At 37.4% G+C, this 22,867-nt stretch overlaps 1 protein-coding gene across 5 annotated transcripts in view; it reads left to right on the top strand.

Moving 5' to 3' along the window:
- Nucleotides 1-19,604, top strand: part of PRCP (prolylcarboxypeptidase (angiotensinase C)) — an 87,522-nt gene extending 67,918 nt beyond the window's left edge. For all 5 annotated transcript variants that reach the window (XM_010853219.1, XM_010853216.1, XM_010853220.1 and 2 more), the window contains exons 8-10: nucleotides 10,110-10,274; nucleotides 11,208-11,395; nucleotides 18,856-19,604. In XM_010853219.1, the coding sequence (XP_010851521.1) occupies nucleotides 10,110-10,274; nucleotides 11,208-11,395; nucleotides 18,856-19,072 (570 nt within the window). In that variant the 3' untranslated portion in view covers nucleotides 19,073-19,604. The remainder of the gene's footprint in view (nucleotides 1-10,109; nucleotides 10,275-11,207; nucleotides 11,396-18,855) is intronic.
- Nucleotides 19,605-22,867: the final 3,263 nt, after the last annotated feature.

The raw sequence follows: 22,867 nt of genomic DNA on the forward strand, positions 1-22,867 counted from the left end.
AATGCTATTCTCCCAAATCTCCCCACCCTCTCCCTCTCCCACAGAGTCCATAAGACTGATCTATACATCAGTGTCTCTCTTGCTGTCTCGTACACAGGGTTATTGTTACCATCTTTCTAAATTCCATATATATGTGTTAGTATACTGTATTGGTGTTTTTATTTTTTTAAATTTAATTTATTGAAACTAAACAAACAAACAAAAAACCAGTTCATTAATTTCTCTCTGCTGCTGCCCTCCTCCTGTCTCTGGCAGCCATTAATCTGTTCTCTTTATTTATTAGCATAGATTTTTAAATTAAAAGAATTTTTTTTTAGATTCTACAAATGAGAGAGCTTACAATATTTGTCTTTGTTTGAGTGATTTCACTTCACGTAATGCCCTTAAAGTTTATCCATGTTGTCACAAATGACAAGATTTCATTCTTTTTTAATGGCATAATAATGTTCCATTGTATATATGTACCGTATCTCCTTTATTTATTCATGCACTGATGAACTCTTAGATTGTTTCCATATCTTGGAAAATCATTGCCAAGACCTATGTCATTGTAAATAATGCTACAATGAACATGGAGATGCATATATCTTTTTAGATTAGTGTTTTTCTTTTCTTTGGGTAAATACCCGGAAGTGGGATTGCTGGATTATATGGCAATTCTAAATTTTTGAGGAACCTCCATACTGTTTTCCATAGTGATGTATCAGTTTACATTCCTACCAACAGTGCCCAAGGATTCCCTTTTCTCCACATCCTTGCCAACACTTGTTACTATTTTTCCTTTTGATAATAGCCATTCTTAAAGATGTGAGGTGATATCTCATTGTACTCTTGATTTGCATTTTCCTTTCAATTAAAGATGTGGAGCATCTTTTTATATACTTGTTGGCCATCTGTATGTCTTCTTTGGAAAAGTGTCTGTTCAGATCTTCTGCCCATTTTTTAATCGGATTTTTTTTGTTTTTTGGCTGTTGAGCTGAGTTCTTACATATTTTGGATGTTAGCCCCTATCAGATATATGATTTGCAGATATTTTCTCCCATTCAGTAGGTTGACTTTTCATTTGTTGATGGTTCCCTTTGCTATGCAGGAGCCTTTCAGTCTGATGTAATCCCACTTGTTTAGTTTTGCTTTTGCTGCTATTGCTTTTGGTGTCAGATTTTAAAAATCATTGCTAAGATCTATGTCAAGGAGCTTACTACCTATGGTTTTTTCCTGTGAATTTTATGGTTTCAGGTCTTACATTCAAGTCATTCAACTTGAGGTAATTTTTGTGTCTGGTGTAAAATAGACATCCAGTTTCATTGTTTTGCATGTGGCTGTGCAGTGTTCCCAATACCATTTATTAAGAGACTGTTTTTCCCCCATTGTATATCTTGACTTCTTTGTCATAAGTTAATTGATCATATATGCATTGGTTTATTTCTGGTTTCTCTATGCTGTGTCTTTGTTTTTATGCCAATACCATATTGTTTTAATTAAAATAGCTTTGTAATATAGTTTGAAATCAGAGAGTGTGATGCCTCTGACATTTCTCTTTCTCAAGATTGCTTTATCCACTTGGGGTCTTTTATGGTCCCACACAAATTTTTAAATTTTATTTCTGTGAAAAAGCCATTGGAATTTTGGTAGGGATAGCATTGAATCTGTATATTGCTTTGTGTATGGATATTTTAACAATATTAATTCTTCCAGTCCATGAGCATGAAATATATTTTCATTTATCTTCATTTTTTTCATTAATGTCTTGTATATAAAAAAAATTTTGGTTGCACTCTGTGGCATGTGAGACCTTAGTTCTCTGACCGGGGATCAAACCTTTGTCCCCACATTGGAAGGTGGAGTCTTAATCACTGGACTACCAGGGAAGTCCCTTGTATTTTTGTAATATACAGGTCTTCCATATCTAAAATACTTCCTCTCAGGTATTTTATTCTTATTAATGTAATTGTAAATGGGACTGTTTTATTAACTTCTCCTTCTAATAGTTCATTATTAGAATATAGAAATGCAACAGATTTTTGTATGTTGATTTTGTATCTTGAAACTTGATTTTGTATCTTGAAAATTCATAGATTTTTCTTAATGGATTCATTGATTTTTCTAACAGCTTTTATTTTTTTGCCACACCACAGAGCTTGCTTTATCTTAGTTCCTTGACCGGAGATTGAACCAGTGCCTGCTGCAGTGAAAGTAGAGAGTAGTAACCTCTGAACCATATAATTTCATGTCACCTATAAATAGAGACAGTTTTACTTATTCCTTTCAGATTTAGATGCCTTTTATTTCTTTTTCTTGCTTACATTCTCTGGCTAGGACTTCCAGTGCTATGTTGAATAAAAGTGATGAGTGTGGACATCCTTGTCTTTTTCCTGATCTTAGAGGAAAAGCTTTCAGCCTTTCACTGTTGGGTATGGTATTTGCCCTGGGCTTGCCATGTATAACCTTTATATGTTGAAATATGTTTACTCTATGCCCACCTTGTTGAGATTTTTTATTATAAATGGCTGTTGATTTTTGTCAAATACTTCTTTGGCATCTAGTAAGATGATCATATGATTTTTATCCTTTATTTTGTTAATATGGTGGTTCACATTGACTTATTTGTGGATGTTGAACCATCCTTGAATCCCTGGATACATCCTACTCGATCATGGTGTATGATCCTTTTAATGTATCATTGAATTCAGCTTGCTAATATTTTGTTGAGGATTTTTGCATCTGTGGTCATCAGAGATATTGGCCTGTAATTTTCTTTTCTTGTGGCAGGCTTACTAGTTTTGGTATCAGGGTAATGCTGGCCTTGTAAAATGAACTTGGAAGTGTTCCCTCCTCTTCTATTTTTTGGGAAGAATTTAGGAAGGATGATATTAATTCTTTCTTGAATGTTTGGTAGAATACACCAGGGAAACCATCTGGTCCTAGACTTTTGTTTTTTTGGAGAGTTTTTGATTACCGATTCAGTCTCTTTAGTAGTATTCAACCTGTTCAGATTTTCTGTTTCATCATGATTCAGTCTTGATAGGTTGCATGTTTCTAGGAATTTATCCATTTCTTCTAGGTTGTTGAATTTGATGACATAATTATCATCAAGTTATATCAATATAAAATAACATCAATAACAAACTATAATAGTTGTTTGTTATGTTCCTTTGTATTCTTGTGGTATCAATTGTAGTATCTTCTCTTTCATTTCTTATTTTATTTATTTGAGTTCTCTCTTTTTTTCTTGGTCACTCGGGCTAAAGACTTGTTAATTTTCTTTGTCTTTTCAAGGATCCAATTTTTTTTTTTTCCTATTGCCATGTTCCAGACTGCAAGTGTTTCCTGGAAGGGAGCTTTACATATGTCTGGTGTCCTGATTTTTATATATGATGTTCCAGTTTTTATGGCTGCCACCCTTGGGACACCCCTTGATCACCTGGGGTGATGGCTGGGGATGGATTAGGGCTGATGGATTAGGGCTCGCATTCTTGGGTCCCGTGAGACTGTGTAATTGGAAGTATGATTCTTGACAGGTTGCCACCCTCAGGGCACTGCACAGATAGCAGGTTGGGGCACATTGCCCAGTATTTTTGTGAAGGAGACGTCTTTGCTAGTTTGGAGCTTCTGCCTGCAGGGCAGGCTTCAGGTTTGACACATATTTAGTGGCCTTCAAGGCTGCTCTTAAAGAATGTAGGTTGTGGATACCGTCTTGGTGCTTTCATTCTGCCTTGCTGTTATCACCTAGAAAAGAGCTTATACACTTACCTGGAGCCCATTTTTTGTGACTGCCCAGTGGACACTTCCAGATCATCCACCTCTGGTGGCCAACAGGGCTCATGCTTGCAGTCCCACAGGACTGTATATATTTGCATATTTTTAAAAAGTGATGCTTGAGAGTCTGGCTTCTAGTCAGCCTGAATCAAAGAGCTAAGGTTCTCCCTTTTGGGATGTTGACAGGTTGTGGCATGTCTTCAACTACTTGGAGTTATTAAGACTATAGTAGGCTGCTTGGATAAGCACAGAGATTTGAAAGACAACCAGGAGTTAAGGCAGAGTTGAACATCAAGGTTTGTCTCCTATATGAGGCCACTCCTTCAAGACTGGGAGAAGTGGTTGTTTCATCTACTGTATAGAAATTGAAACAGAGAATCAAACAGAATGAAGAAACAGGAAGAATATATTCCAAGAAAGAAGAATATAAAACTCAGAAAAATCTTAATGAGAGAAATATTAATTTACCTGATAAAGAGTTAAAAGTAATGATTATGAAGATGCTCACTGAACTGGGGAGAAGAATGAATGAACACAGAACTTCAAAAAAGACATAGAAAATATTAAAAATGTACCAAATAAGATGTTACAAAGCTCAAGAATATAATAACTGATAAAATTACACTGGAGAGGTTCAACAGCAGATTAGATGAAATAGAAGACAAGATCAGTCAACTCAAAGACAGGGCAGTAGAACTTACTGAATCAGAGCAGAAATGAAAAGAATGAAGAAAAGTGAAAATAGCTTAAGGGACTTATAGACTAACATTTACATCAAATGGTCTAACATTTACATCATAGGGTCCCCAGAAGAAAAAGAGAAAGAGGGGCAGAAATCTTATTTGAAGACAAAACAGCTGAAAGCTTCCCTAATCTTCCAGACCTAGGAATCTCAGAGAGTTCCAAATAAGAGGTATCCAAACAGACTAATACCAAGACAAATTACAATTAAAATGTCAAAAGTCTTGACTTCTCTGGTGGTACAGTGGATAAGAATCTGGCTGCCAATGCAGGGGACATGGGTTTGATTCTTGGTCCAGGAAGATTCCACATGCCATGGGGTACCTAAGCACATGTGCCACAACTACTGAAGGCCGTGCACCTAGAGCCTCTGCTGTGAACAAGAGAAGCCACCACCATGAGAAGCCTGTGCACGGCGACTAAGGGTAGCCCCCCATTACTGCAGCTAGGGAAAGCATACACGCAACAAAGACCTAGTGCAACCAGAGGAAAAAAATGTCAGACGTTAAAGACAAGAAGGAAATTTATACATATTTTTACACAGATTATATTATTATTTTTAATTGGAGTATAAAAAAACTGACAATGGAGTATAAAAACAATTTGCACTGCTTTGTCAGTTTCTGCTGTACAGCAAAATGAATCAGCAGCCATAGGTATACATCTGTCCCTTCTTTTTTGGATTTCCTTCCCATTTAGGTCACCACAGAGCACTGAGTAGAGTTCCCCATGCTATACAGTAGGTTCTCATTAGTTATCTATTTTATACTTAGTATATATATGTCAATCCCAGTCTCCCGATTCATCTCACCACCACCCCTTTCTCCCCCTTGGTGTCCATACATTTGTTCTCTACATCTGTGTCTCTATTTCTGCTTTGCAAGTAAGATCATCTATACAATTTTTCTAGATTCCACATATATGTGTTAATATATTATATTTATTTTTCTCTAAATTACTTCACTCTGTATGACAGTCTCTCAGTCTATCCATGTCTCTGCAAATGGCACAATTTCATTCTGTTTTAGAGCTGAGTAATATTCCATTGTGTATATGTACCACAGCTTTCTTTATTCATTCCTCTGCTGATGGACAGTTAGGTTGTTTCCATGACCTAGCTATTGTAAATAGTGCTGCAGTGAACACTGGGGTGCATGTGTCTTTTAAATTATGATCTATGGTGTATGCCCATCAGTGGGATTGCCTGGTCATATGGTAGTTCTATTAAGGAGAAAATATTAAAAACAACAAGAGAAAGTAATTTCTTACATGCAAAGAAACTCCCATAAGACTATGAGCAGATTTTTTAGCAGAAAGTTTTCAGGCCAAAAGGGAATGGCGAGATATATTCAAAGTGTTAAAAGGAAAAAAACCCTTTAAACCAAGAACACTCTATAGAACAGACAGAGTTTACCAGATAAGGAAAACCTAAAGGTGTTCATTACCACTAAACCAGCCTTAGAGTAAATGTTAAAAGGGACTTCTTTAAGCTGAAATGAAATGGCACTAATTAGTAATGAGAATTCATATGAAAAATAAACCTCACTGGAAAGAAAAATACATACAGGAAGTCCCCTACATTCAAACAAGTTCCATTCTAAGAGCACAATTGTTAAGTTCAGCTTGTTTGCAAATCCAACAAAGTTAGCCTAGGTATACAACAAGCACAATTAGCTCCGTAGTACTGTACTGTAATAGGTTTATGATACATTTACATCTTTGAGTTCACAATCTGAAGGTTCATATGTAGGGGACTTACTGTGTAGTAAAGGTAGGGAATTAATTACGTACAAAGCTAGTATGAAGGCTAAAAAAGACAAAGGTAATAAAAATAACCATGATTACAATAATTTGTTAGGTATGCACAAGATAAAAAGATGTAGAATGTGACTTCATAAAATGAGGGGGGAAATGATGTTACGCTTTTCAGTGAGATCAAGCTTAAGTGTTGTCAACTCTGACTGTTGTAGATATAAACTGTTATATATAAGCCTCATAGTAACCACGAAACAAAAACTTACAGTAAATATATGAAAGATAAAGAGAGGAATATAAGCCTACCACTAAAGAAAATCTTCAACCCACAGAGAAAGCGAGCAAGAGAAAAAGAAAGGAGCTAGAGAAACTACATAAACAGCCAGAAAACAATGAACAAAATGTCAATAAGCACATACATATCAATAATTACTTTAATGTAAATGGACTAATTCTGAAAGATGGGAATACCAGACCACCTGAGCTGCCTCTTGAGAAATCTATATGCAGGTCAGGAAGCAACAGTAAGAACTGGACATGAAATAACAGACTGGTTCCAGATAGGAAAAGGAGTACGTCAAGGCTGTATATTGTCACCCTGCTTATTTAACTTATATGCAGAGTACATCATTAGAAACACTGGGCTGGAAGAAGCACAAGCTGGAATCAAGATTGCCGGGAGAAATATTAAGAACCTCAGATATGCAGATGACACCACCCTTATGGCAGAAAGTGAAGAGGAACTCAAAAGCCTCTTGATGAAAGAGGAGAGTGAAAAAGTTGGCTTAAAGCTCAACATTCAGAAAACGAAGATCATGGCATCCAGTCCCATCACTTCATGGGAAATAGATGGGGAAACAGTGTCAGACTTTATTTTTTGGGGCTCCAAAATCACTACAGATGGTGACTGCAGCCATGAAATTAAAAGACACTTACTCCTTGGAAGGAAAGTTATGACCAACCTAGATAGCATATTCAAAAGCAGAGACATTACTTTGTCAACAAAGGTCTGTCTAGTCAAGGCTATGGTTTTTCCAGTGGTCATGTGGTTTTTCCACATGGTTTTTCCATGTGAGAGTTGGACTGTGAAGAAAGCTGAGTGCCAAAGAGTTGATGCTTTTGAACTGTGGTGTTGGAGAAGACTCTTGAGAGTCCCTTGGACTGCAAGGAGATCCAACCAGTTCATTCTGAAGATCAGCCCTGGGATTTCTTTGGAAGGAATGATGCTAAAGCTGAAACTCCAGGACTTTGGCCACCTCATGCGAAGAGTTGACTCATTGGAAAAGACTCTGATGCTGGGAGGGATTGGGGGCAGGAGGAGAAGGGGACAGCAGAGGATGAAATGGCTGGACGGCATCACTGACTCAATGGACATGAGTTTTAGTGAACTCTGGGAGTTAGTGATGGACAGGTAGGCCTGGTGTGCTGCAATTCATGGGGTCGCAAAGAGTTGGACACGACTGAGCGACTGAACTGAAATGGACTAAATTCTTTAATCAAATACATAAAGTTGCTGATTGAATTAAAAAACAAGACCCATCAATATTATTGCCTAGAAGAGAGTCATTTTAAATTTAAGGACACACACAGACTGAAAGTAAAGGGATGGAAAAAGATACTCCATGCAAATGGAAACGAAAATAAAGCTGGAGTAGCTATTCTTATATTGAACAAAATAGAATTTAAAATAAAGACTTTAATAATGCGCAAAGAAGTGTGTTGCATAATAATAAAGGAGTCAGTTCAACAAGAAGGTATAACATTTGTAAATATTTATGTGCCCAACATAGGAGCACCTATATAAGTAAAGCAGATATTAACAGACTTTTAGATGGAAATAGACAACAGTACATGGCCAGAAGGGGACTTTAGTATTCTACTTATATTGATAGATAGTTCATCCAGGCATAAAATCAATAAGGAAATATTGGCCTTAACACATTAGACTAGATGAACTTAATAGATATTTATAGAACATTCTCTCTGAAACAGCAGAATATACATTCTACTCAAGTACACATGGAACATTTTCTAAGATAGATCAAATGTTTGGCCACAAAACAAATCTTAATAAATTTAAGGAGATTGAAAGTATATGAAGCATCATTTCCAGCCACAGTGGTGTGAAACTAGAAATAAATTACACAAAGAAAATGGAAAAATTCACAAATATGTGGAGATTAAACAACATACTATTGAACACTCAATGGGTCAAAGAAGAAATTAAAAGAGAAATTTTAAAAATACATAGAGATAAATGGAAATGTAACATACCAAAATTTATGGGATGTAGTAAAAACACTTCTGGGAGGGAAGTTCATAGTGATAAATGCCTATCTCAAGAGATAAGAAAAGTCTCAAACAACCTAAATTTACACCTCAAGGAACTAGAAAAATAACAAGTGAAGCTCAAAGTCAGTAGAAAGAAAGAAAGAGCAGAAATAAATGAAATATAGACTATATACGTCAGCTTTAACAACATTATCTAGATTTCAATATTTGTTTATGATTTTTTGAAGTAAAACTTATATACAAATCATAAATGTGCTACTTGTTGTGTACTAGGCCCCTACAGATAAGAAATATTTTCATATCCTTGAAAGTTCCCTATGTCCCTGACTAGTCAGTCCTGTCTTCACTTCCAACCCCAGGTATTACCCGTGATTTTTAGCACTGACGCTGGAAGGGATTGAGGGCAGGAGGAGAAGGGGACGACAGAGGATGAGATGGCTGGATGGCATCACTGACTCTATGGACGTGAGTTTGAGTGAACTCCGGGAGTTGGTAATGGACAGGGAGGCCTGGCGTGCTGCGATTCATGGGGTCGCAAAGAGTCGGACATGACTGAGCGACTGATCTGTTCTGATCTGATCTGATAGTCAAGTGTTAGGAGTATTTGGAACTGGGGAGCTGCCTGAGATGCTTCTTATAATCTACAGATATAGGAGCTTGGTGGAGTTTTTCCAAAAGAAATTTAATAAATTTTCCATATTCATAAAAAGATAGTCATTTAATCAGCAAGCAGTTAGTTGCCAGATGCCTTGCTAAGTGCTGAGGGAGACATTCTGGAATCAAATGAGTATGGTATCAGCGTTACAGGGGCTCTGATAGAAATAGGCACAGGATGCAGTGGAGGCACAAGGAAGAGAGTGATTTACTTCTGCCTTGAAGGCATAGGCAAGTGGCCTCAAGGAGGAGGTGATATTTGAGCTGCATTGAGGAAGATGAGCTGGTGTTTGCCAGGCACCACTGCATTGGGAGAGTGGGAGCAGGGCATTTCAGTGTGAGCGATGGCAATGAGGAGGGAAAGAAGTTGGTGTGGTAGAAATGGTTTTGCTAGACTAGCGCAAAAGCTACAGAAGATGAAACTAGAGTGGCAGGTGGGGAGGACTTTGCATACCATGCAGATAATTTTGGTTTATTTCTATAATTTGGGGGCTAATTTTTTTTCTTTTTTTGGCTGTGCCGAGTTTTAGTTGTGGCATGTGGGATCTTCAGTCTTTGTTGTGGCATGTGGGTTCTTTTAATTGGGTTATGCGGAATCTTTAGTTGCAGCATACAAACTTTAGTTGCGGCTTGTGGGATTTAGTTTCCTGAACAGGGATTGAACCTGGGTGTCCTGCATTGGGAGCGTGGAGTCTTAGCCACTAGACCACCAGGGAAGTCCCATGGGGACTAATTTTAAAGGTTTATTCATTTATGAAAGTGGTTATACTCAATAAATAGAAATTGTCAAGCAGTGAAGTTAGATGCTAAAGATTGTTTATGATCAAATCAGAATCATGTTTCTTTGTTTTAATAAACTGATTTTATATTTATATTTGATTCTTCTCCCTTTTATCTCTCTAAAATGACAGGTAGTGTGCCAGTATTTCAAATATTCCAATGTACCTGATACCGTGATGGTGCGGAATATTTTCCAAGCTCTGAATGTGTATTACAATTATTCGGGCCAGGCGAAATGTCTGAATGTCTCAGAAACAGCAACTAGCAGTCTGGGAGTCCTGGGTTGGAGCTATCAGGTAAGTGTGTATAATTTCCCCAATTGGAGCTTGCTTTTCACTGTTTTGGTTGTACTATAACAGAATCCTCAAGATCTTGTCACCTAACTTGGATCCAAATCTGGGTTCTGTTACCTTCTACTTCAAGACTGTGGATGAGTTTCCTCATTCATTCATTAAATACCAATTCAATTTTTAAAAAATTTTATTGAAGTATAGTTGATTTACAATGTTGTGTTAATTTCTAATAAACAGCAAAGTGACTCAGTTATACATATGCATATTCTTTTCCATTATGAGTTATTGCTGGATATTGAATATAGTTTCCTCTTGTATATAGTAGGACCTTGTTTATCTATCCTATATATACTACTTCAGTTTGGTATTTAATCATCACCAAATATATTCTGAGTACTTACTGCATGTCAGGCACTATTCCAGGCTACAACTATACAAATTGGATATAATTTTATTTTATTGTAAATAAAATATGATCTAATTGTCAAATGTAGTTTGGTGGAAAATATAGGTAGCTAAATAATATTGTAATAGATCTTAGTAAGTCCTATAAAGGTAGCATTTTATGGACACAGGAAAGAAGAGGGAGTCTAACTTGATTCTATCTGAGCCTCCATTTTTTTCATCTGTACAATGAGAATAGTAATAATAATAGCAATATTTTCCTCCAGAGTTGTTTTGAGAACTCAATATGATAATAGATATGAAATGGAATAGTTTGCGTAGAAGGAATATATAGCCCCAACTTCTGTGACTTCTCAGCTGAGCCTTAGGAATAAAGAGACGTGGTATGGAGTAGAGAACAGGGGCTCTGAAGCCAGACTGCTGAGTTCAAACCCTCACTTTTTTGCTTCTGAGCTGTATGATGTTGGACAATTTATTTCACTCTTTCTGCTTCATTTTCTCACTAGAATCTTTCCTGGTTTGCTTTTTCAGGCCTGTACAGAAATGGTCATGCCTACCTGTTCTGATGGTGTTGATGACATGTTTGAACCTCACTCGTGGAACATGAAGGAGTATTCTGATGACTGTTTTAAACAGTGGGGTGTGAGACCGAGGCCCTCTTGGATCCCTACTATGTATGGAGGCAAGAACATCAGTTCACACACAAACATCATTTTCAGGTGAATTTTTGTTGATTCAAAGAAAATTCTGGTTGATGGAGACATTTGTAGAATGGATAAGAAAAGAAAACCAGGAAAATGTTGCACAGTTAAAACAATGTAGAATATAGCAGTGGTATCTATCATATTTTTCTACTCCTTGAAAGGTAAAGGATTCTGAGAGGTGATATGATTTTTTGTTCTATTGCAGTATGTTTAAAGGCTTAAAAACAGTAGCAGCAAAGTTAAAATATTTCAAAAAGTGTGCTCAAAAGAAAAGGAAGCATCATCTGTTGTTCTCAATTTGTCTCATGATTGTTTCTATTGTTATCAATGATAATAAAAAATCTTCAGTATATACCTAACAAACACTTTTGAGGTGCCCACTCTGTTCTGTCCCAGGCACTGTATGAGGCACTTTAAATAAATCACTTAATTCCCACAAAAACCTTGAAAGAAGTTTTTATAGCCCCTATTTTACTGAGGAGGAAAGTGAAAGTCAGTGTGTACAGTTTTGTTTTAGTTACCAAGTGATAAAGCCAGTTTTCAACCTTGGCCTATCTGACTACAAAAACTGTTTATTCTGTAACACTGTTTCTCTAGAAGAGTCATATTTGGTATTGGTTCATATCGGAGTTAATCAAGTAGACTCTAAATGTGCCTGATTGTGACTTCAAAATTTCTGTGTCTTGGCTTGAACATTAGGTTGTTACTTATTAAAATAACAACTATTTAATAAGAAAATTCCCCAAGTTTATGTGGAAATAGTAGAGAGATATCCATACATATCTCTTAACCAATTGTTTAAATTGTAAACGTTACTCTTTTACAAAGTCTCCTAAACAAGAGTGACATTTGACTTTGGAGACATGACCGAAAGCTCTTAGGAAGGGGCAATGCTGTTTTAACTGAAAGATCACTCTCTGGGTTTAGGCCAGTAACACTGCCCATTTTGTAAAAGAACCTTTTTCTTGTTGGATTCATGCTAGTTTCACTCAGTAGGATACTCTCCCCCGCCTCAAATGTGAGACACTAAATGCAAAACTTAAAGATTCTTTTTGTTTAATTCCCTAGAATTATTTACCTTGTCCTCAGTAGAATTCTTCAACACTATACTTTTCAGCTCAGCCTTTTGAGGTGATAAGTATATTTAGGGTAGGAAACTGTACCAAATTAGGATGTTCGAAATCAGGAAAACATGAAAGGACTGTGAGGACTGAAAAGGCTTAAATGTAAACCTTGGGTATCAAAGCTCATCTTTGTTCCTTCAGAGAAGGAAATACTTTGTCATTTTCCTGTTTTTAGAAACTTACCTCCAGGTAGTACTTATATGGATTTTTGCTTTGACCTCGGAGCCTGGTGGGCTGCAGTCCATGGGGTCACGAAGAGTCGGACATGACTCAGCGACTTCACTTTCACTTTTCACTTTCATGCATTGGAGAAGGAAGTGGCAACCCACTCCAGTGTTCTTGCCTGGAGAATCCCAGGGACGGGGGAGCCTGGTGGGCTGCCGTCTATGGGGTCGCACAGAGTCGGACACGACTGAAGCGACTTAGCAGCAGCAGCATAAAGCTGAAGTTCAAGTTGACTTGTAAAGTAGCGTCTTTGAATCTTATCTATAAAGATTTTTATATTTGACTTTTGGTTAGATACTTTGTGCTTTTTTATTGGATTCAACCATTACATGAGTATTTTAGTTGTCCATTTATCCTTTTTTACTTACTTTCCTCCGGGTATCAAAATAAGTTATTGTCATCATCATCATTGGGGAAAGGATAGATTTTGTTGAAAAAAGTTGGGAGTAGAACTGAAAGAGTAGGTAGAAAATATGGCTCAACATTAGAAAAAAAAAAACTTTTGGCTAGTGTAAGAAAGGGCTTCCTAACAGAGCTATGCATAGTTAGAGTGAACTGTCTTAAATTATTTAAGCTCTTTGATCCTCAGTTTTCTCTTCTGTAAAATGAGAATAATAATGCCAGTCACCCTATAGAGTTGCTTAAAAGAGTTATGCTCTTTTATAGTGATGCTTAAAAGAGTTAACCCAGTGAAATATTTAGCCCAGACCTGGCAAATTATATGCTTAAAAAATTTCCATTGAATGAATAAGTGGAAGTATATTCACAGCCCTGTACTTTAGCTTCGAGCCAGCAGGGAACTACTTGTCCCTGAATGTCCTTTTCCTTCCATTTTTTTTTTTCCTTTTCTTAAGATTCAGGCATCTTCCAGGAACCCTTCCCTGACATCTCCAAGGAGGTTACATTTCCCCTACACACTTAGCTCCTCTAAAGCCTGTGACTATCCCTTTAGCACTCTGTGTGGAATTTACCTGTTTGTGTTTCTCTCTGCCCCTGACTCATTTCTCAGAGAACAGAGAAATCTCATTTCTCTGTTCAAATGAGATTATGAACTTCTCAGTGACAGAGAATTTTTCTTAATCATCTCTGTGCCTTTAGCACCTGCCACAGTGACTGGCACATAGTAGATGCCCAGTTAATGTGTGTGTTGATAAGGATGAGAAAGCTCAGGAAAACTTCAGAGGCATGTGAAAGTATAAAGGCAGAACTATATAAAAATGCTGGTTTATCTTCCTGCGGTGGCAAATATACTTTTAAAAAGAAAATTTTTTCCTATGTACTGCTAGGTGTGAAGAATTCAATGTAAAACTTACCTTATTTAAAAATTCAAAATTCTATTTCTTTTCTAAAGAAAGCACATTCCAAAAATAAAAAAGCAGCATTAGGTGTTTCTGTTCTGTCTACTGAGTGGCTATCAGTTACAAAATATTTATGGTTGATGATAAGAAAATGTCCAAGGAACCATGTGGAAAGCATATTTTATATTCATACTTCTCTCCTTGAGGCATCTCACACAAATCCAACTGTGACTTTTTTTTGGTTAGAAAATTCAATCTGTTTTTAATTGTTGAATTAGAGATCTGCAAGTTAAGAGCTTGGGCTTTGAAGTTGGAGAGACCTAGGTGCCATTCTGCTTCTGTTAACCATGTGCCTTTGGCAAATTGCCAATTTATATTAGTTAGAAATAATAACTACCTGCCAGAGCTACTTCTGCTGCTGCTAAGTCACTTCAGTCGTGTCCGACTCTGTGCGACCCCTAAGACGGAAGCCCACCAGACTCCCCCATCCTTGGGATTCTCCAGGCAAGAACACTGGAGTGGGTTGCCATTTCCTTCTCCAATGAATGAAAGTGAAAAGTGAAAGGGAAATCGCTCAGCCGTGTCCGACTCTTAGCGACCCCATGGACTACAGCCTACCAGGCTCCTCCATCCATGGGATTTTCCAGGCAATAATACTGGAGTGGGGTGCCATTGCCTTCTTCAAGGAGTAGATAATCATAGAAGTGAGCACTATGAGGGCAGAGATTTTTGTCTGTTCACAGTTGAGTTAACTGTACCCAGTCAGTACCTGATACATAGTAGGCAATCAGTAAACATGTTGAGCAAATAAGAATTTAATAGTAGCTATTAATAGTTCTATTTCAGCAATTTTCTTATTCTACAATGTTTTTGTTGGATTTATTTTTTCCACAAAACCCAGTTGTTGAGAAATTATCTTATCAATGGTCATTTTTAGTTATTTAAATGTAAATTCAAAAAGGAGTCCCTGAGAAGCTGGTTAATTTAACATTTTTCAGGCAAATTAATTGTTGCCAGCTATTAAGTGAGGCTCACTGTTGGGAATTTTATGCAGGCATCTAGGTTCTCTCATGAAAGCCAGTATTTTTTTCTCCTGTAAATTTCCCAGTGACTGATTTAGCTTTCTCATGTCTAGGACCAAGAAATTCAAGTCCATGTGCATTTTAGGTCTCTCAGCAACTCCAAACACTGTTGCTAAGCCACTGGGTGGATTCAGATGACCTTTTAAATCAAATGCAGTTTGCTTATTATGTAGCTGTTGGGATAGCTTTTTTGTTTTGCAAATAATGGAGAGTTTCCTATCTTGGTTGGTCCTGTCAAATTGGAATAATGATAAAGGCCACTTGTTCACTTAAGAGAATCCAACCCCTTGTGTAGTTTACTTTAAAAATTTATCTCATAGTTGAAAACTAACATCCTATTTTGCATGTGAGTTTTTCCTCTTGTTTTTAATAAAACCAAAAAAGGTAAATTTTCAGAGTAATTTCTCCCCCCAAGAATGATGTTAAGTTGCAATTGAATTAATTTCTTAAAAAACCAAAAATATGGTTAAAAGTGTGGTCAGGCTAGAACAGGGATTTTAGACTTGTATTTCAAGCACACATATATTTAATGTACCTAAATGCTTATTCCCTTTTTAACTTGAACATTTACCTAGAAAATTGATTGCATGCATTTTTCTGACCAAATTTCTGTGAGAAATTTGTGGTATCCCTTTTCATGCTTCATTTACCTCTCAGAAGTATTAACACTTCTCATGCTTATAGAATATGGTAATAATTATAATACTGCACATTCATGTGGTATTTTATAGTTTATACCTTATTTCCAAATGTATTATTCAAGTTGAACCTCACAGTGTCTCTGTGATTGAAGGGCATTATCTTTAAAAGTTTTTTTTTGGTCATACACATGAGAATTAGATTCAGAGGGGTCAGGTGACTTACCCAAAGTCATGTGGCTTACTGGGGTATAAAACTTAGACCTGCTGACTTAGTTCATTGTTTCTTGCCAGTATTATACCTAGCTGAATGTCACTGTCTATATATTTACATTAATCACTTATGTGAACTCTACTTTTACATGTAAAAAGTACTATAGTGATTTACATGTTCCTGAACTCACAAGCATATATGTATAGACCTCTTTTGTGTAGGGCATCTGATATAAGGTTACAAATAACTAGATTATTCTTTTTTTATTCATTCAATAAATGTTTGTATAGCTCCTAGTGTATGCCAGGCACTGAAGATACAGTAGTAAAACAGACAAAAAAACCCTGCTGTTGGGAAGTTTTAGTTTGAGAGATGGGTAAAAACAAGATAGCACTTATAAGCATGTTAGAAGGAGATAGGTGCTAAGGGGGGAAAAATAAACCAAGGAAGAAGGTTATGAAATGTTAGTGGGGGTTGGGGGGGAGTTTGAATATTTGATGAGGTGGCTAAGGAAGACCTCTACTACTAGATATCTACTATATATCTATACTGTGGGCAAAAATCCCTTAGAAGAAATGGAGTAACCCTCATAGTCAACCAAGAAGTCTGAAATTCAGTACTTGGGTGCAATCTCAAAAATGACAAATAACCTTGGTTCGTTTCCAAGGCAAACCACTCAGCATCACAGTAATCCAAGTCTATGCCCCAACCACTAATGCAGAAGAAGCTGAAGTTGAATAGTTCCATGAAGACCTACGAGACCTCCTAGAACTAACACCAAAAAGATGTCCTTTTCATCATAGGGGATTGGAATGCAAAAGTAGGAAATCAAGAGATACATGGAGTAACAGGCAAATTTGGCCTTGGAGTACAAAATGAATCAGGGTAAAGGCTACACAGAGTTTTTTCAAGAGAACACACTGGTCATAGCAAACACCCTCTTCCAACAACACAAGAGACAACTCTACACATGAACATCACCAGATGGTCAATACTGAAGTCAGATTTATTATATTCTTTGCAGCCAAAGATGGAGAAGCTCTATCAGTTCAGTTCAGTTCAATTGCTCAGTTGTGTCCAACTCTTTGTGACCCCATGGACTGCAGCACGCCAGGTCTCCCTGTCCGTCACCAACTCCTGGAGTTTACTCAAACTCATGTCCATTGAGTTGGTAATGCCATGCAACCATCTCATCTTCTGTTGTCCCCTTTTCCTCCCACCTTCAATCTTTCCCAGCATCAGGGTCTTTTCCAGTGAGTCAGTTCTTTGCATCAGGTGGCCAGAGTATTGGAGTTTTAGCTTCAGCATCAGTCCTGCCAATGAATATTCAGGACTGGCACTTGTCTTATATTTTGCCTTACCTGCCTCCTGAGAAATCTGTATGCAGGTCAAGATGTAACAATTAGAACCAGACATGGAATAGCGACTGGTTCCAAATTGGGAAAGGAGTATGTCAAGGCTGTATATTGTCACCTTGCTTATTTAACTTATATGCAGAGTACATCAGGCAAAGTGCCAGACTAGATGAAGCACAAGCTGGAATCAAGATTGTCAGGAGAAATATCAATAACCTCAGATACACAGATGATACCACCCTTATCGAAGAAAGTGAAGAGGAACTAAAGAGCCTCTTGTTGAAAGTGAAAGAAGAGAGTGAAAAAGCTGGCCCAAAACTCAGCATTCAAACATCTAGATCATGTCCATCACTTCCTGGCAAATAGATGGAGAAATAGTAAAAACAGTGACAGAGTTAATTTTGGGGGGCTCCAAAATCACTGCAGATGGTGACTGCAGCCATGAAGTTAAAAGACTCTTGCTCCTTGGAAGAAAAGCTATGATGAACCTAGAGAGCATATTAAGAAGCAGAGACAATACTTTGCCGACAGAGGTCTGTCTAATCAAAGCTATGGTTTTTCCAGTAGTCATGTATGGATGTGAGAGTTGAACTATAAAGAAGGCTGAGCCCTGAAGCATTGATGCTTTTGAACTGTGTTGTTGGAGAAGACTTTTGATAGCCCCTTGGACAACAAAGAGATCCAACCAGTCAATCCTAAAAGAAATGAGTCCTGAATATTCATTGGAATATTCAGGAAGCTGAATATACTGAAGCTGAAGCTTCAGTACTCTGGCCACCTGATGCAAAGAACTCCTTAGAAAAGACCTTGATACTGGGAAGGATTGAAGGTAGAGGAGAAGAGGATAACAGAGGATGAGATGGTTGGATGGTATCACTGACTCGATGGACAAGAGTTTGAGCAAACTCTGGGAGTTGGTGATGGACAGGGCGGCCTGGCATGCTGCAGTCCATGGGGTTGCAAAGAGACAGACACAACTGTGTGACTGAATTGACTGAAGAGATAATTAGCATTTTAAAATATAGTTTTTTTTCTTTGTCACTAATATTTGGGTTCTAGGAAGGAAGGAAACAGGTTTTAATTGAGGGACTCCCACGTGCCTAACATTTATTCAGTATATATACATGTACTATCTGATTTAACCCTTAAGGCAACCTCCTAAGGTAGGCCTTGTTAACTCTGCTTTACATATGAAGAAAGTGAGACAGCTAACTTATGTAAGGTCAGACAACTTTTGAGTAATGAAGCCAGGATTGAAATTGAGTCTTCTAAATTCGAAGTTCCAGTATAATCTAGATTGATTCATGGGGCACCACCTTCAGTGTTCTCTGGTCCTATTTCTTGTACCTGGTTACAGAAGTATTGTCAGTCTCCAGGATGAAGCACCTTTCTATATGACAGATTAAATCCTTAGATCATATTCCCTAGCTTATAAGCTTATAATTTTAGGTGTTATGCATATAATAGGTTTCTCCTATCTTATCTTTTATGTAGATATGAAAAACTAGCAATCTGATTTTTTTTCTTTCCCTCACTTAGCAATGGTGAACTAGACCCCTGGTCAGGAGGTGGAGTAACCAAGGATATTACAGACACCTTACTTGCGATCGTCATCCCAAATGGAGCCCATCATCTAGATCTCCGAGCCAGTAATGCCTTGGATCCTGTCAGTGTGCAATTAACTCGCTCCTTGGAAGTTAAATACATGAAGCAGTGGATCAGTGATTTCTATGTCCGTCTGAGAAAAATGAACTGAGTAACTTTTGATCATTTTCAGTTTCTTCTTTTAAGTTCATTCCACCTACATTTCCATTCACTTTGGCTTTCTGTGTATAATTACTTTCCCTTGTTCATTAAATTTGGTGTGGTGAAGACTGAGATAGAGCAAATGTGATGGTGGGGATAGCAGCCATCCCACGACCCGAGCCCTCGCCACCCTTGTGCCACCTCCGGGAAGAATCTCTTCACCACAGCTTTCCCACACCATCCACGGCCTTCATAACTGGAGCAGAGTATTGATTGCCTTTCACAAGAGGGAGAATCACTTCTTTTGTTTCTCTGAAAGCAAGGATTTCTCTTGGTTTTGAAGTTGAAGTCTCTTTGGTCCATGTGTCACTTTCCCCTTTTCTACCCTCCCAAAAGGAAAAGAAGAAGATGGATAAAAATGATGTAATTGCAGCTGGTAGGAAGGATATCCAATGCCAAACCAGGAAATGGGAGTCGTTTCTTTTGTGCTTGATTCAATGACTTTGAACTGTGCTGTAAATAAAGAATAGGACTGAACCTTATACCTGTGTGTTGCTTCTGAAGCTTGCTCCAGCTGTTAGGAATGCTGTGTGCACTGGGCTTGGCTGTTTTTAAAGGAAAGTCCTTTAATTTTCTCTCTTCTATTTGGCAGCTTTTCTTATTCTGGGATATTTGCCACTGTGGTACTGCCAGTAAGAAATCTGGCCTTTTCTGCCCCATTTATCTTTGTTTCTAAGGTAAGTTTTGTGGTAACTTGGTTACATTTTGCCAGTTTAGGAAAATGATTCTGTTTTCCTTTTCTTTTTACATCTAAGCAAGTTTTATATTCTCCAGTCGCCAATGATACTTCAGTAAGAAGCCTTTAAAAATTGATCAATCAGCTATTCAGAAGGTAAAATGTAGTAGTGTTCAGTGCTTTGTTTTTTAAATTTCATTTTCTGGTGGTTGTTATGTTGTCATTAAAGCCAGAAGTGTCAGGACACTAAGAGGCAGGTGCAGAAGAACTTTTCTGTATAGCTTCCAAAAGACAAGCTGACTAATTCATGCAGGCAGCATATTTGACATTAATAAATGGCTGAGCCGTTCCTATTTCCAAGGGGTTGGCTTCTTTTAAGCAGTTCTTACACTGAGACCTTTCTTCAGAAGAGCTTTTCTAGGATAACAAATAGAGTTGGAGCAAAACCTTTCAGGGACAGAGAGAGACTAACAGTTTCTACTCTGTTAAAAGATTTCTTTCCCCTTGTTTCTTTATATTTTCTCTCAATTTTTTTTCTTCATTCTGCCTTGGTAACATTTTCTGCTTTTTAAAAACTGTATCTTGAGCTTGATTATTTCTAAAGTGCTTTTTTTTTTTTTTTTTTGATAAAATGTAGATATAGTGTTCATTCTTGGATGGGAGACCAAAATATTTCTGTTACTTCCCCTGGCATCTGGGAGATACAGAAAAATCTTTGTCTGGTTTCAGAAGCCTTCATTTCTCATTGTAATGAGTTGTCCATCAAAGCATTTGGTCACTATTTTCATTTCAGCATCAGAGAAGTCTACTGGGCTGAGAATTTAAAGGTCCAAAAAAGTACTACTTTTTATTCTTTGTCAACTAATAAGTTTTATAATGCAGCATTTATGGGCTTAATGGAGGATATTCTTACTATTTATTTTAGGGTATATTAATTTTAGGATATTTTCATTGAAACCTTTTTACTTAAAATCTTTAAAAAATACGTTGCTACTTCATTAATATTGTTTCCATGAGCTGCATTTTTGTGAACAGACTAGTTGCTCCCAAATGACTTTTTCTGCAAGTATCAGTTGGTTGTGTGTACATGTTTTTTCTATGTACATTTCATGACAGATAGCAACCTTAACTAAAGTTGGCCTAATTATAATATATTAAAATTTTAAAATTTAAATTGAAAAACAACTGAAGCATCAAATAAGCCTTATTTAAAGCATCCCTCTAATTAATGATTGATGCTTTTGAAAGACCAGGAAAGAGAGAGACAGAGAGTTGGAGTGTTTTTTTATTTTCTGTATTTGTTACTCTCACTACCTAGAGTAACAGGTGGGAAGAACTAAAGAAACGAGGTCTTTCTTAGGGGATCTGTAGAATTAAGAGATTATCCAGAGGAGCCAGTGTCTAGCTGAGCATATTAGAGGGTTCTGAAGACATCTCAGGTGTCATCCAGGCCAATCACATCATTCATAGGCGATGCCATCATGACCCAGAGAAAAGGGCCTTGTCTAAGGCCTCACAGCTCATTTTTTAGCAGAACCAAGCCTCGTGTCCCGGTTTCTTTGTTGTTGCTGTTGTTTTGTTGTTTTCATTTTACTGGTGTAGCTTAAATCTTTGTTTGAATTAAAGCAACAAACCCTCATTAAACCAGCTTAAACAAAAGAAAAAGTTTACTGAATCGATGCAAGGATAGCTCCAGGACTTGGGTAACTACGAATTGTGAAAGAATGGAATTAGGATCTGGAAAGTCATTAAAAGTCAAGATTGCTACTTTCTATTTCTCTTGCTCACAGCAGAGGTCATCAGTTGTCAAATAGTGAGTAAGATTTGTTTCTCTTATTTATAATTTGGCCAGCAATCTAAAATGTACATGTGCATCAGAATTACCTGAAGGACTTGTTAAAACATTGATTGTTGAACCCGAATCCAGAGTTTATATATCTTGAGGTGGATCCTGAGAAGTTGCATTTCTAACAAATTTCCACATGATGCTGGGGGAATCACACTTCGAGAACCAGTAGTTAAGAGAATTCTGAATTTGAATTTCTTCAAACAGGGAAGAAGAATTCCCCTCACTCCTGTTGAACTACATGATCCCATTTGAGTATGGGAACCCCGCCAAATTCTTCCTTCCCCATGGCTGCTTCATCTCTGCAGACCAGCTTCCTCTTTTCTGTTCACAGAAGACCTGCAATGACTTCCCAGAATGGTGTCCTCAGGCCCCTTGGGCTGCACTACCTCACAAGCTCACAACTCTCAGGTGGTTAGGGAGGGATGCAATCATAAAGGCATGACTTAAGAGAGACACACTGTTTAGGATAAGGATGGAAGAAGAAGAGCAGCTCAAGCAACTCAGTGTGTCTGCCAAACAGTGTTTCTTGGAACACAGGTGTCCCCACCCGCCCCCCAAAAAATACATGACTTATGTAATAGATTCATAGTTAAGCCAAGTTTGGAAAATGATGGGTTAAACAAAGTTAAATAGTTTTGTTTTTTTTTTTTTAATCTGTAAATAGGCATTGTGACTTTCCAAAATGGTAATCAAGAATACAACTTCTCCCTGTCTTACTTATGGAGCATCTACAAGGCATAAGATGTTGCTGTGAAACCTAGAGGATACAGTGGTGAAAAAGCAAACACAGTATCTGTCCTAAGAAGGTTTATATTCCAGTGGGAGGAAGACATGAAATGTCAAATTATACAACAAGTGGGTACAATTGTAAATACTATGAAGAGAGGGGATTATTAGGAAATTTAGCAAGGAATAATCTGAGCTGGTCTGTGGGAATAAGAGAATGCTCTTTTGAAATGTGACATTTTAGTGTTATCTAAATGATAAATGGGGCTATACTAGGAGAGGAGTGGAGAAAATGGCATGTGTAAAAACGCTGAATATAGTATATTCAAGGTACTGAAAGAAGCCCTCTGTATGGGACAGAAGATGACCATGTAACCACAGAGAAAATGACATAAGATAAATCTGGAGGCTTGGGTAGGGAGGCAGCTCATTCAAGCAGACCATGATGATGAGTCATTATAAAGAATGAAAAATCACTGACTATCCTTATTCAG

This window comes from Bison bison, unplaced genomic scaffold (genome assembly GCF_000754665.1).
Source record: "Bison bison bison isolate TAMUID 2011002044 unplaced genomic scaffold, Bison_UMD1.0 scf7180017864324, whole genome shotgun sequence".
NCBI classification, from domain to species: domain Eukaryota; kingdom Metazoa; phylum Chordata; class Mammalia; order Artiodactyla; family Bovidae; genus Bison; species Bison bison.